We start from the raw sequence: 16,745 nt of genomic DNA, 5'->3' as shown, positions 1-16,745 counted from the left end.
AAGGTAAAGTCAGAAGACAACCTAAAAGCAATCTAGGGACTCTATATTATACATTTCTCAGACTTCTATTTCTTTATCATGATAAATGCACTGCTTCATACAATGAACTTTCAGCACTGGGTACTATCTTGACAATTTCTGCAATTGCATTGTGATGATAATGTAAATGTTATACTGAGATGTAATCTCATTACAGAACCCCCACAATAAGATAGATCACAAGTATTCTTCTAAGAGCATCAATACTCAAACTCTCTAAAACTCTGAGGATCACTTAAGAATTGTCATAAATGGTTTGAACTGGTACCAGAACACCACCTGTTGGTATTTTTAATCTCTATCCATGGAGAAAAACTGTGCTTAGCACCAATCAGCGTAATAGCTAAACATATCAACGGTGCTAATTAGATTATACATAAATTTTTCAATCTGTAAATTTTTGTTATAACCTGGAAGTCTTTATTTTATTCAGCTAAGGAATGTCAACTGCAACGTCTTCAGCCATCAGAGCTGTGGTGGCATAGCTCAAAGAGGTGATACAGAGCCTGAGTCCCTCAGACCCATCACATGCGTGTGGCATCCAAAGTGGCATTCACCCTTAGTGCAGCCACTTCCTCTCTCTGAACTGATATTTGTTGGCTTATCTGTACAATGAAGTGTGGTTGCTTGTCTTGAAATGAGAATATGAGGTCCTGAAGTTTTGTAGCTTTTACATGCAAAAATATATTCCTTTTGAACAAGTTGGCTATTGGCTCGTACAAGAAGTAGGCACTTCTCATCACTATACTGAAATGACTTGAAAAATTGAAGTAATTAAGAATAAAGTTTTAGCTTAAATGCAGAGAACAAAGGCAGCACAAAAGCAACATCTCTCCTTCCCACACAGTACTGGTGTTCTCTGCTAGCAATAGATCAACAGAAGCATATGGGGAAAAAACTTACCTATTCAAAAAAAGATTTTTAAAAGTGACCCCAAGGGAGAAAGCTTTTGACTTCAACCATGCATCTGTACCCAAAAAAGTCATCTCTGCTTAGGTAAATCAAATTGCTATGCTTCAATTTAAAAACTGCAACTAAACCACTGCCTACTGGGGAGCTCACATTTTTATTCATACTTACAAGAGGTTGCTGATTCTACTCAGCAATGGCAGTAATTACCAGTGGACTTATAGTTCAACCAATACAATGAAGAAAATGAAATGCATTTTAGAAGTGTTAGTGAATTATTCTGGCTTGGTTTTCATTTTTGTATGCTCTATGGCATTTAAGTTGCTATGATAGTTAAAATAAACAAAGATTCAGAACAAATCATGAACCTATATAAATCAAATTATAATTAATTTTCTAGGCTAATTTTCCAGATTTCACTGCATTGGTTGATGACACATACCCAAAGCAGATAAATTATATCTTTAATATTAATTAAAGTTTTACTTAAGTAAACTTGTTTAAAAAAAAAAGAATGATTTAAACCTCATACACTTACATTGTTTGAACTTTAATAAGCAGAACAGATATAATTCATGGTGTTAAAAGTTGTTCAGGCACTATGAAAGCTAAAAATGTGTCCTTGCTGAATAGCAAAATGAGATTTCCACGGACTACGTATGCCTTGTTTCTCACAGTTAAAGTGTCACAGCATGAAAACATTCTCCTACTTGTGGACATTTTGGTACCTATTCCCTGGGTGAGCGTGTGCAAAAATGATTGGAAAGAGTTATTGACAATTCATACAGTATCCCATATTTCATTAGGCAGTACAACATATCTTAACTCAGAGGGGAGATGAAGCAACAATGTTTTAAATGACTACTGACTCCAGTAAATTTCCTGGTAACGTCAGAAGACTGTAGTCTGTCAGGTTCATGAGAGACTCGAGATGATACAGGAATCCAATTATGTGAAGTCTATTTAGTTGTCCTGTTTGCTAAGCCAAAGGTTAACGAGAACTGTACTGAAAAACCTCCTGTGGTATTACAAAGTATTTCTTAGGCGACATAAAAAGTAAATGAAAAAGTATTTTAATCAAGTCTTTAACTCTTTAATTGCGACTGTGTACTACACAATACAGCAAACAAAAAACGATGGAAAAAGTGTTTTAGAAAAATCTGTCACTGAAATACAGAGATCATTACTTATTAATAGAGTAATTATTACTATTTCTAATTTGCAAAGGAAAAACATTCAGATAGTCATTGCTAGCATTAAATCTTTATAAATAGTAAGCCATGGCCTCTAATTTTAGACAGAAATTAATTATATTTTTGTTGGTAACACATTCCAATCTGTTTACACAGCTGACGAGTCTCAGCTGCAGCAGACTCGAGCACAGAGCTTTGAGGACTTTCCTGCTTTGGAGCAGATGACTCAACATTCACCAATTTCATTAAGGATGAAAAGGGGAAAAATTCACCTGCAACAATGTCACTTGTAAAAACAGACTTAAAACAGATTCATGAGTTTTGCATATGTGAGCTATTCTACTCAAAAGAAAGGTTCTGTATTTTTTTCTCCCTTGCTGCTGTGGGAAAACGGATTAGAAGGGTTGAGTTTCCAATTCTTTTCTGGGCTAATGTAAACTAATAAAACGTTAAAATGGATCCAAATTTCAAAGACTGTAATTACCACATGACACCATGCTGTTATTTCAGATCTTAAATCTATCCTCTCATATATGCCCTTGAATACGTGGATGGAGATTAAATCAACTCTCAGAAACTTAACTACTGTTTCTGCAAACATTGGCATAGGCTTTTCCCAATTATATTAAAATTCAGACTGTTTTTGCTTTTTTTTTTTTAATTATTATTTGCATAAATCCTTACCAAATGCAAAAAAAAGAAAAAAAAAAAGCAGCAATCACAAACAGCAAATCTTCTTTTACAGGGGGGGAGTAGAAAGGGACAAGAAAGCAGAATGTAATGCACTGAGGATAATGGTAACTTAGATAATGTTAATACAGAAAAAGCAAAGACCAATTCCATCTTCACTTTCTAGAACACTCTACTGAACATTGTAGGTTCAATCCTTAGTTTAAATATAAAAGTCTATAAGAAAAGAAAATACCTATTTTTTTCTATATTTTTCTCAGGCTACTATCTTGAAATCTACACAGAGCATCACTAGGTAATTATTTCAGTGGTTTAGGTGATTTTGTTTTAAGATTAGGGTGAACCTCACTGGCTGACATCGGGAATATACTAACAGAAAAAAACTGAACAAAAATGAAAGATGTGATGTAAAATTCCAGTGTAGGGGCAACCACATAATGAAGGAAGTCTAATATTTGACTGAATTTTGTATTAAAGTCCCATAGTTTCATAAATTTGTAGGCAGTTCCCTGCTTACTCACTCTGTTGTGTACTGTAAGTAGACACATTAATCTTAAGCTAATATTACCCTCCATTTCTAGATAATGGTGATACCAAAACCTGTAAAATATGTTTGAAAATTGAAATATCTTTGCATACAAAATATTTACTAATTTGAAATGCAATCTTGAGAAGCACAGATTCTTGATGGTTCTGCAACAGCCGAGCTAGATAGTCTTCACCAGCTTCAACCTACCTACTTAATGCTAGATGCAAGAATTCATAAATTAATGGACAAAACAGAGAAAAATATACAGGTTACTCAGAATACATGTAAAAATTTTATTTTTTCCTTAAGTTTCCTTAAGCAATTTTGCTTTAGCCTAGGATCATTGATTCCTTCTAGTCCAAAGCATACAATGAACGTTAATGATGATGAACATTAATCTCATGGAAAAGGAAATCTTCCCAAAATACTTCAGATATAATATACCTAGATAAATATTCAGATAAAATTCTGAACTATGTATAATAAATAGCAAGCTTCTGCATATGGGTCAATGAAAACAACTGGATTTTGATGAGAATCGCTCAAGCACAAATGGCTATTTGTAGGAAGAAACAAAATGAGAACCAAAGCTACTTACTGAGTCGTCTGTGGCAGAAGGAGGCCAGCCCTCCCACTGCTGGTGACGGACAGGGATACTGGTTAGGTCGTACACGTTCCGTTTTACCTGGGAAAGAAAATCAGAACTTGCAATCAAAAGCATACAAGCAAGCTGCATCATTTTCATAATTCCAGGCTTTCTGAGTTTTTCCCAACTACCTACTGTAAAACAGAGCTCAAGTACAGTGCTCCCGAAAGCATTTGAACAAAAAAAAGTTAAAGAAAAAACATCTGTAATATATCACTGAGAACATGTTATTAATGAAGCAAGATAAACCTGCTACAAAACTCATAATACAAATTCCTCACAGTAAAAAGTGCTGCCATGTAATGAACAACCTGAAGGGACAGAGAAGGTAATAATAAAAGTAGTTAGAGTTCATTAGTACGTTCTGTTTTCTCCTGAAATTTTTGTATTCACACCTCAACTTGTACACAAAGAAATACAATTATTTTTTGCATAAGTTTATTAAATGAGATCCAAAAGTAAAAGTGATAGTATTAAAAGTGAAAATACAAATTAATAATCCCATTTCAAGAATAACAACACATTTCAAATGTTTAACAAAAATCATGTAAACTCACTTTCACATAAATACTTTTATCAAGCTATTAAAGTATAACGTGCTGCAATTAATGATCGTATACAATGGTTATCAGTAAGGAGAGAGAGAGGGTGGAAGGACAGAAGGAAGGAAAAGAGGAAGGGAGGAAGAAAATGGAGAAAGTATTGAAGATTTCAAATAGGGGAAGAAATGAAAAATACAAGAACTATAAAACTCTTTCCTCAAAAACGCTAATGCATTAAAAAAAAAATCATGTTTCACCAGAGACTTTATGGTGACTGTTTATAGGGCAAAAAAAATATTTTTGTAATTGAGGTAGCTCAAATTGCGAATAATATCTTATACCAGAACATGAAGATTGCAGAAGCAACAAGCACCGTGAATGCTGCCCCACCAGACCAGAACTGTGAGCAAAGGAAGGCGTACAGCGACCAGTGCTGGGTTTTGCTTTGCTTTCCATACAGCTGCAACATATGAATACATGGCCCTCATCTATTTACACACATCTATTTGCAGTTCCAAGTAAAGACCTCAACCATGGATTTAATAGGCCAAAAAACAATTTCAAAAAGTGAGGTTTGATAAATGTTACTAACATTTATATAATTTTTTCACTAGATAAAATCGGTCAGGAAGTCAGAAGTTGTGCCCTGGTCTCCACTCAATGAAAATGAAAAATACTACCATGATACATAGATTTAAGTCTCTCATTCACATAATGGAATCAGGGTGATTCTAAAGTTCCTAAAGAGATGATGCTATAAAATAAGGCAATCTACTGAGTAACTATTTTATATACTTTGCCCCTAATTACTTAATCAGTTACCTGCCATTAAAGTTGACTACAGAATACACAATAACACAGTACAGAAATATAACCATATGCCATCTTTAAGTTCACTTTAAAATTGGCATTTATTTTTAATACAGAATTTATACACAACATCTGGCAGAAGATTCATCTAAGAATACATGTCCATAATGAAGTAGTAACAAATCTCTTTTTCTTTGCTTTATCTTTAGAGGAAAATGCCACATGCGCTCTTCTTTTTGGCATACAGTTCAAGCATGCTAACAAATGGATGGAAGTCACATGTGCAGACATCAAGCAGTAAAATAACTGTTCTAATCACTGTAAATAAGCTAAGAGGGAGCATACATTTGCTGTCACAGATGTTGACTTGGACAGTATTCTTCAGCAGACTCTTCATGGCACTGCTGCAAAGGTTTGCCAACAAAGAAATGCTGCTGAGAAAGTTCAAGGCATAAACAGAATGAAGGCTCAAAGTACAGTGCTACGCCCAGCGAGGCACTGAATTGCCAATTCTCAGATCCTGCATACAATTACTGATATTATTCTCATGACTTTTTCCCATGGTAATAAATTGCCCCTTAGTACAGTGAAAAACTGCTTAATATTTCTGGATAGATTTAATACACCGGCATGAGAATGTGAACTATCAGTGTTAACAAGGCTACGTGGTTGAACGTTTTCAAGACTATTCTGCACAGGTGACTGAGAAAAAGGCCTTCATTTTAACAGCAAGTTAAATTACTTCCATCACAGTGGCTCTACATCTCAATAAAGGATAAAAAAAGGCCATGGAAGTTGCCTTATTTGGATATCTCAGTATCCTAGCATGTATTTGTTTTGGAGTTTCCGCTTATCTCCAAATTCTCAGGGTGTTTTAGAATCAAGATTTTTTTTTTAAAATTAAAAAAAAAAAAACTGGCGAATTACATATATGCCCCATACTCTTTGTTTTAATATTGTTTTTTTTCCAGGTGCTCCTGCAGAGAATCTGATCCGGTAAGTATGCTTCAATAAAAAATTACAGAACTCTATTTTAAATAAAAACTAAAATAAGAATGTTATTTTGTTTTAGACAGAGAATACTGAAGCACTTGCTAGAGATTAGAGAGTACTCTGTACTAGTGCCATCTCAAATGTAAGCACATTATACTTTTAAAAAATACAAATATAGTTTAATTATTCAAAATTGATTTAAATAAATGTTTTAACCGTAAATACATACGGTATATTTGTGTGTATATGTGTATGCATACACACATGCACTTGTGAAAAATGGAACTACGGAGGACAAGACTCTATGGAACTTGGTATATGATCTCATTCCTACTGTTCAAAACAAACAGCCTTTCTTCACTGCTTCTTAACAAGAAGCCAGCCTGCTGTGCAGCATTTGTTCCGCAGTGGTATTAAGGTAAAGAGATGTCATTACTCAGTAGTGACCCCACAACATCCCATCAAAATGTAACAATACTGAGCTGTGATCAGCAGAATATGGTTCTTGCTTTTTTTGATTCTTTTTCAGGATAAACTGCCTCTGAGATAACTGCTCCCCAGTTACACATCAAAAAAAGTCTTATTAATTTTATTTTCCCATTATTAAACTCTAAAAAGAGCTCTTTCAAAATAACAAGTGAAATTTATTTACAGAAATGGGATCAAGAGCACTACATTATATTGCTTTCAAAAAGCTTTCAGAAGTAAAAATAAATAGCTCAGAAGTCACATTCTTCAAATTCCATTTTAATTCCAAATCACAACAGAAAGGCATTATGAAAAAAACAGTATTTCCCTTCTTTCATTAACTCATCTGTAACTGCACTGAATTCAATAACATTCCTCTGCTATTCTAAGCTTGAAAGGCATGCTCGGGGTAAAGTGTTATGTTGGTATAAAGCACAATGCCAGACTGATGTGCTGAACAAAAGTGATCAAAGTTGAAGTAATTTTAGCCAACGCACAACTATTCTGCTGCATTATTCTACCAGAATGACATCTGTTGAGCAACTCGTCGCAGAATAAACGAGTTGTTCTAGGCAGGCCTGGCCGGGTAGGGGACCATGTAGAACTGATCAGAGTAATGTTTGGTTAAACAAACTGCTCGAGTTAAGATCACAACTGGATTCTGAATTCATGCCAAAGTAGCCCTCTTTGAAACAACAAGCCACAGGCAATTATTTCAGATAAAATAGGTTTGCTTTAAAATAACGACTTCATTTTAGGTTTATTTGATAACTAAAATAGTATCAAGAAAGCAAAGTGGAGAAGATTTAGAGAGGAGGAATATTTACTGATTAATTACAGAAACACTCTTCATTAATTGTTTCAGTTTAAATACCATGTAAGGAGGAAAATGCTCTCATGATTCACTCTATGCAGAACCATAAATCACTTTTTCAGTTAATCAGCAAAACGAAAACCTATGGCAGTGTTCTTCACACAACTGAAAAACATTCAGTTTGCATTTAGCATCTGTTAAATTTGTATTTAAAGTTCTCACGATGCTGACAGGAGGACTGAAATCCATATAACTGTGTAAAGCTAATTTCCAGTGCCTTCCACTGAGCTACATTTATTGGCAAACTTTCTGGTCCCCCACCTTTGATCAGCTAGAAATACTAATTGGCGGCATTGTCTTTGTGTAGCCCAGAACTTCTTTACATAATGTGGAGATACCATGGAGACTGGCATATTGCTATGGCAGCCGCCCTTCAGATTATAATCTCCAGAATATTCCAAATCAATGAAAAACAAATTAGAGGCACATTTACTTGGTTCCTCCATTCAGCTGTGAACAGTATCAATACAACCATTTAAACAATAAATAAATTTGGATGCATTTTAACTTGGAAAAGCATGTGTAATTGCTGCAGAATGGAATGCCCTTGCCTTGCAGCTGTACCAGATGATGGAGAAGCACGTGAAATTTTACCTTCGCTCATTTTCTCTGGTGATAGGACGAAGTTAACATATTAAAAACTAGTTCTAAAAACCTGAATATCAAGGCAGACAAAAATTGCCAGATACAGGCAGTCTTACTTTCTTATCTTTCGCTGTTTTTGTAGGTGAGAATGTTGCTTTAAAACTGGGGCTAAGCAGAGAAGATAGCCTCTGTAGAGACAGAATTACTGCAACGTTCAAAGCCCTTCCTCTATTAGTAAGAATAAAACGAAGTAAAATGTAATCACAGGGCAAGAATTCCATACCAGCAATGTGATGATGACACCGACCTTCCAGTGGTGCCACCAGGAATAAGAAGCTACTTTCATAATTCTGAGCTGGAAAAATCTAAAATTTACTGCCAAGAAATCTATCATTGACAGAATTTTTTTTTTTTTAAATTAAAATATTATGCTGAATCAAAGAACCCTGAATCTGTATCTTTGAATCAAAACAAATCACAACAAAGAATCACAACAAAGTTCAACAGTAGCTTCCCTCAGGCTGTTTTCTGCTTATGTAGGTACAAACTTAATTGAAATAATGTAGATAATGAACTTTTGTTAGTCTTATTATTAAATATAATTTATGCAAAGCTGTAAATTGGCTGAGATGCTAAAGACTGTTCCAGGCACATAGGCAGCATGAAAGACAGTGCAAAAATGAGTGCATGAATGGCAGACAAAAGGAGCAATAAAGTCAGAGGACTGTGAGGAATGTGGAATGTGAGTTGGGGGACACAGAGAAATGAGATCAGACGCAGACAGAGCAAGGTTGCATGGGGCACTGATGGCAAAGCCAGAATCTTGACTTTGACATTGTAACTGAGAATTAGTCACGACAAGCAAGCACAATTTTCAGGGCACAATAATGTTATGGACAGGGCAGTGCCAGGCAGAAATACAGAGTAAGCAAAAGCATTTTGCTGAAGAAAGACGGAAAGAAAGGAAGCAAATACAGCTGAAGTGATAATCATCAAAACCACAGAGGAAAATCTCAGCCAAAGTTTCACTAACAGACAGTGGGCAGCAACTCATGGGAAGTGCAGAAGGGGATATAGAAGTGCAGAAGGGGATAAAGCAGTGAATCTGAAAGGATACTGGTGTTATCAATAGTTCGCCACTTTCGTTTATTGCAGGAGAAAAATGTGGCTCAAATTCAAACAATTGATTTTAATTCAATGTCTGAAATCCATTACTTGCTTATTATATCCTGGCAAGTAGAATTGAAACAAATAAGAGCCTCAAAACTTCCATAGTTACTGAATAGAGTACTCAATTCCCTCTGATTAAGACTGTTTCATTTGCAAATTTAAAACAATATACAATTTTAAACCTTCCTAAAAAGATGTTGAGAGGACCTGAATGCCCTCTATATATGAGTCACATACAAAGCAAAACTCATCAGCAAGTTATAACAAAATCATCAGAAAATTTTCTGCTAGCTTTTCATGTGCCACTTTCCTATAATTAAACATATTAGCATACAGGAAAGCCAAATTTCACTCCAGAGTTTATTGAACAGCATTCAAAACAACATAAATCCAGTTTAAACTACTGCTGAAAATGGGTTGTGCTGTACTGTAGTACTCAGCAAATATTGTGTCAACATCTTCATTAGGAGGTTTGCTGAATTCATTATATAACCCTTCAAATTAACTTAGGTCTGGAAAAAAAAACATGCGATGCTTGTGACATTTTGCTGATAAGAGTTCAAATAAAGACAATTCAGCCACATTAAATACTAAGCAAAAGCAACTGAATGTGTTTTTTGTGTTTTTTTTTTTAATGTTTCTAGAGAGCTTCATATACCTACGGAGGAGATCAGCGATTTAAAATAAGTAACCCACTCTATTTTTAGATTGAATTATGAAAGACTATGAAGAATAAACGGCCGAATAATCAAATGCAAAGTTAACGCGTTATTTTGCTATTGTGTATTTTATACTGGAAATGGCAGGAAAATTTTCAGGAGAAAAATCTGTAAGCAGACAGCAAACTTGAGAGATGATTCACCATAGCGTTCCAGTAAAAAATACCTCATGTAGGGATATAAAGCACTGGGTAGGAGGACAGACTTCCCAGAAGTGTTAGAAAGCTGCGTGTTCTCCATCTAGGTAGCACTTACAGATTCATTCCCCTAGATTCACATCTATCACAGTGATGTCAAACAGGCTTCAATGCAACAAAGAATGGAAGCTGAATAATTCAGTGATGGAAACTGAACATAAAATGCTAGTTCCATTTCACTGGTGCAAATTCCTGTGGGCTATGTACTAACATAAAGTATTAACAACAAATTTTAAATGTCCTTATCTCCAAAATTAAACAGTTGTGTGTTTTTTTTTTCCCCACTCTCTAATCTACTTGGCAACAACCTATCTACAGCTGGTAGACACTTTCAGAGTGTTTACCTGCATCCTTCAGATCATCACTGAAATTGAGAACCACAACACTTATTTAAATAATTTTTTTAATGCTTAAGGCATTCTCCACCACTTAATCTGAGCTCTCCAAGCTCAGATACTATTTTTTTTGCCACTTCTTTGGATCTGCTCTCTTCCTCAGCTGCAGCAAGCAGCAGATGTTGAATGAGTCTTGCTCGCACCATCTCCTCCCTGTAACATCTACTGAGGGTGAATATCAGACATTAAACTTTCACTCAACATCAAATATGTTTGGTGTGTATGATACAGTGAAACAATTTTAGAGATGTTATTAAAAAAAAAAGAAAAAAGCTTGTTAAATTGTAAGGAGAACAACTGAGTTATGCACAGTGCGAGTTGTGACAGAGTACTGCAGACACCCCTATGTATCTACATATAGAGAAACTCCAATTCCATACTCAGCACTTCACTGCATTAAAAACGTTGTTTTATTTCTCAGTGCCACAGCCTTTTGCCAGAATACATGCACATTTTCATTCTGTGAAATAAAATACCATTTTGCTGATCTCTGTCCTAAAACACCTAAAACTGGAAGTCCTATTACAAGGGCATTACAGGTAAATGCAAGTTACAATCTTCTGAACCTGATGCAGAAGTTACTGATTGCAACTATATGGCTGGCACTACACAAAGCTTCAGCCTATATAATTATTATTATTCATTACTTGTAGTGCCTAGGAGACCTAATTGTGATAATCCCCTCTGAACTTAAAAACACACAGCCCTTTGAATTTTTTTTTTAATAGAAGGTTAAAAGAAGAAACAAATTTCTACAGAAGAAGGAAGAACACGTTCTTGAGAAATGGAGGCAAAAGACATGAGTATTAAAAAAGCAACAACAACAAATCCTTTTAGCAGCACATGCACTAGGTTGAAAAAGGGTACAAAAGAATTGGAGTTTGAGCTAGCTGTGACATTAGAGATTGAAAGGAAGATGTGATTAGGGTTAAAAGAGAGCAAACAACAAAGACTTACTGACAAAACAATTTTATGAATTGATTGGAAAATGCCTTAAAGACTTCTGCTAACAAAATGAAACTGATGACAATATGTGAAGTTTTGGGCTTGTTTTATTTTTGTTTGTTTTGCTTACATACAGTGTGCTGACATGGAGGAGGCAGATTCTGAAGTCCCAGTTTGTTGTTGCACTCAGTAGAAAAGGTCATTTGAGAAAAAAAATACTTACTCGTAGTTTGAATGAAACAGTATTGCTCAGTGGGTACTACTAACTGACCTTCATGCACACTATAAAAGACAACAGGCAAGTGACAATAAGTCATCTTTTATCAGATCGCTACAAGAGGCAACCACTCTTTGAGAAAGCACCCAAAATAAACAATAAAATAAAGAGCAAATACAGTTTTTTAATACTGTTGCACTAAGAAAGAGTGCTCACTTGCCACAGAAAAGTTTCCAAAACAAACTGTTAATGCTACAATCCCAATTCCATCTGCTTTAATGTCCTAAGATGTTGGTAAATTGCCAAATACCAAGTATTTTATTCCTATTCAAAATTAACATCTTCAGATATCTTGAAAAACAGTGAGACAAACTGTGGAGGTCCAGACTAAAGCAAAACTCACACTTGCCAGTATGGACATTTGTACTGCTGTAAAACATACCAATTTTAGTTACCACTTCTCAGTAGATTTCAGAATGCTTTATGAAGTATGATAAGAATGTTACATGGGTTATCTTTTGGATTCTACTGTATCTGTATGCATTGCTGTAACAGACCTGAAGTCAGAGAACCTTGCTGTACCAAACGTCAAATAAAAATACACAAACTGAATGAGGATATCATTAGGAAGGAGCCTTGAAAGACTGACTAAAAGACCAGGTTAAAAAGAAAGTCAAATGAAAGCCACTAGTTGAAACAGCTGGTCCACTAATTACAACAGATTGCAGTAGGGTAACAGTTTGCACCTGGGCTAACCTGATGAAAGAGATCATGGGGAGTCAAGGGACAAATAATTGCATGCATGGACTGCATACCAAGAAGACAATATGTAATCCTAATAGATTACCTCAGTGATTAAATCAGTAACTTTGAGAAAAATATGTCTTGACAGTGATCATGAAGTTAAGGACGTGACCAAGAGTAAAATCTGGAATTCAAGTTTTTTAAAATTTGTATGAAAACCATATTTAAACTAATAAATATACTTTCTGTGCATACCAACATCTCTGAGAAGTACCAGGGGCAGAAGCCACAGCCACTACCAGATAATGGTAAAACACAAAGGTTAGGAAGTAAAAAAAAACCCACAAAAAGTGCACATTACATCGATTTGATCCCAGCTTGTCCACATCAAATGTGCATATATTCAGACAACAGTGCAAACGAGCACTATTTTGCAGCTCCTGTCTTTCAATCTTTTTCACTTCCTTTGTCAGGAATTATGGTGCAAACTCTTCAGCAAAAGTGTTATACTTTCCTTTATCTCTTATCCTGGCTGTGTTCTTCTATTTTTCAATAAGGAAATAATTATCTTATTGATCTATAACATAGTTTAAACAGGTATTTTATATAGTCAAGTCCCCATTCGTGAGAACCCTAGTGATTATTTGTAGGGCATGAATTATCACTAGACGTGAGAGAGAGTGGATATGGTTCTTGCAGTGGAGAGTAGATGTTATGTTTTCACGGCTGTCATGTTCTGAACAAAAGATGAATTTAGATGAATTTATTTGATGACAAACATCCTCACCTTCATTTCAAAGAAACTGGCTTGTGACAGCCAAAGCATGATAAATACATATCTTGCTCTTTCATCACTTCCCTGTTTGTGCGTTTTCATGGGTTTCAAAAGTAATCAGTCATACCAATAAGTGGTAAAATAAACGGCCATTTTAAGAAGGAGAATGGTTTTACTGCACTACATGAATAACACTAGTTGCACTCATATTGAAAAAAAGATTTCCCCTTTACAAATTTCTTTTAAGGAAACAGAAAACGCCTAAGACTCGTGTGCTTCAGCAATGATCGATATTTTAAGTGGTTAGCCTAACAGTTTTAGCTTAAGAAGCAGATAATAAAAATCACTGTTTTGTCAAGTGCCTTTTGTCTCATTTCTTGACAACTCTGATAAAATACTCTTAATGAGAGTAAATTTTACTGTTACTAAACAATATAAAATCTATAAATATTGTGTAGCACAAGTACCACTGCTGTACAGAGTTGTGTAGTACTATGATGCAGAGAAATCCAGTACTCTGACTTCTGTTCTTTGTGTCCTTCCTCTCCCTACTTTTGCACTTAAACACCACAGCAAGACTGCTGCTTAAGAGATGGGCAGGCTCTTTCTGCAGTCCTTCGATGCCAGTACCCACCAACAAGGTGCACCTAAAAAGGAACATGAGCCACACATCTGAGTGGTCTCACACACTATTACTAACATCACCAGTACTGTACTGATGGAATGATAGGACAAAGCTACTAGTTTGACTTATGCTGCTCCCTCCAGTCAGCTTACAAATCCATTTGTAACCCAAAGCAGAAATGATATGCAGAGTGTGTTTTCTATGAGACCTGCTGGTATCTTTCACTACATAAAAGAGAACATAAAAGAAAACATGAGTTACACAGAAACCCATTAATAACTCAACAGTTGACTTGATAGGTTCACCTGATTAGTGGTACTTAGTTGTTGAGTTCTTACTGAGCTCTCACAACACTAAAGTGTACCAGGGTATCTTTCTCAGTCACCCTCAGTATAAAAATTTAATACCTTTTCTTAAGGTGGTTGAGTTTCCATAGATATTATATTGATACTGCTTTAAGATCATGTTCAACTAATTATAAGACAAGATTTACTGAGCTGTTAGTCAGCTTCTTATTTAAAAAAATTGCTTGGTATTTCCTCTATCTCATTTTCACATCTACCAAATCATCACCTTTTATTGAGCTTTTCTTCGTATCAACAGTACTACAAATAATCTGAAATTCACCTCTGCATTAACCAAGTAGTGACTGTTAGTTTCACAATGGAAAATAAAATTATGCAGACAATGTGCACAGTGTATTTTTAAGAAATTCACTCTACACACAAGTTACAAAGGTAGCTACTAACACTGCAACGTTTAAGATATATGCAGTTAAAGGACCCGATTATTAACAAGCACCTCTCCTATATACATATACAATTTTTAAAAGAGAATGCAGCCTATTTAGCAGTTCACTAACAAAGCTATTCCTTAGCTCATCCCTGCCATAACCTGCTCTATTCAGAAACATATGGGAAAAGACATTAAATAACCAGTGAAAACCATGGACTTCTGGTATTAGTGCTACACATTGCATACCCCTATTCATTATTCCACCTCCCTTGTTTAATCTATCATTAAGATTCAGTGACCCTACACTAAATTTAAAGCAGATCCTTCCTTCCTCCCATGCCTAAATTCACATACTTTTCTAGCTGGGGATGCCCTCGAGTATTAGCCACTCTACAGGGTTTCTCTAATCTCAGCTCTGAACTATGTTGTGCTATAGAAGCAAGAAATTGCTGGTTAACATCTTTAACTATGGAATCTTCCACAAAAAAAAAAAAAAATAAAAATCCTCATTTACTTAATAAGTCTTTAATTTAAAACATACCAAAAAATATGTATTTCCCACTACATGCTTTAGAATAGAAATAATATACTTCTTTTAAGGAATGTTTCCTTGTACCTGTGTCAGAAATAGAATTTCATGGGAAACAATTTTAAAGCGATTTGTTGTAACATCTTAGAAAAGCTAGATCTTCATTTGTATTCAAAGTCAATATGAAATAGTTTTTAATAAACACAAACCAATAAAGCAAGAAGATAAAAAAAAAAATGATGAGATATTAATTGTGCCTTTTCTTTTTTTTAAACAAAGGAACTAAAACTATATAAAAATATATAGACCTCTGCCTCTCTCATTTCTTTTTATTGACACAGACTGCTCTGCAGTAGCAGTGGCAGTACAGGTGAAAACATTAAAGAGTTTTGAGAAAAAGGGACAAGAATCATTATTAACATCTGTACATATTTGTCAACTGTACTCCTGTCTTCCTCTTCCATGATAAGGTGAAAATTGAGCATCACCAGAATTCTAAAAAGTTAAAGACAGTAAGACTGTGCTGACAAAAAGATGAGACTCTGTTAACAAAACGAACTGGGCAAAGGTACAATCTGAATGTAGATTTTTGCCTTTACTGAAAGAAGCTGTAGATTTTTTCCTGTGTTTGTTTCATTAATAATATTTTTATCACACTTAAATATGTTTTAGCTTATTCCCTCAAAAAATAGAACAGAGTTGAACATGACTAAAGACTCCTCTCTGGCTCTTATTTCTTTAGATTCACCACTAAATAGGGAAGGCGTACAGAAGTTGCACACATTTGTAGCACAGAAAAAGATGAAAGTGTGATCAAGTGAGTAAGATTCAAGTTGTCAAAACCATGCTTTTCCACATGCAGGTTTTGAAGGGTTACTCACAACTCCCATTCTTTATGTACGGTTATCAGGTAACAGAAAAGTACCAGGAACAGTTAAACAGAGTAATCTGAGAGCAACACTGGAAAACCCGAAGACTGAGTTGAACACAGGAAGGTGAAGGAAATGCATTAGCAGAAAAGCTGAACAAAACCAATAACACGAGCTCTATAAAACCAGCAGATAGAACAATCCAGAGACAGATCAGCTGGAACTCTTTCCAATGAGGAAGCTTTCTCTACAAGCAGCATCCTTTTTATGAAGACCCGTTTTGCTGAATCTATCCTTTTCAGCCAACACATAACAGCACATTCCTGCCAAAATCTGCTTCACATGCAGGCTTGGGCTGCATTTATGAGAGACAAGGTGACAAAGCCACAGAAAAGACTTCAAGAAAAGAGCATTTTTCCTAACAGGGAAAGCTTTACAAGTTCTTTCACCAGATTCAACTTAATTCTGAACATTCAAGAGAAAAGTTCAGAATATCTATTCAGTTTCATAAAAGGTGTACACTGCCACTCCTTCTCATTCCTGCTAA

General features: G+C 35.2%; 1 protein-coding gene across 2 annotated transcripts in view; it reads right to left on the bottom strand.

Annotated features, from left to right (window-relative positions):
* The window catches only part of FAF1 (Fas associated factor 1), a 142,064-nt gene that overhangs the window by 67,599 nt on the left and 57,720 nt on the right, over positions 1–16,745 (bottom strand). For both annotated transcript variants that reach the window (XM_052665955.1, XM_052665956.1), the window contains exon 8: positions 3,959–4,045. In XM_052665955.1, the coding sequence (XP_052521915.1) occupies positions 3,959–4,045 (87 nt within the window). The remainder of the gene's footprint in view (positions 1–3,958; positions 4,046–16,745) is intronic.

This window comes from Tympanuchus pallidicinctus, unplaced genomic scaffold (genome assembly GCF_026119805.1).
Source record: "Tympanuchus pallidicinctus isolate F22 unplaced genomic scaffold, pur_lepc_1.0 scaffold7, whole genome shotgun sequence".
NCBI lineage: Eukaryota > Metazoa > Chordata > Aves > Galliformes > Phasianidae > Tympanuchus > Tympanuchus pallidicinctus.
This window is presented reverse-complemented; position numbering and strand designations above follow the sequence as displayed.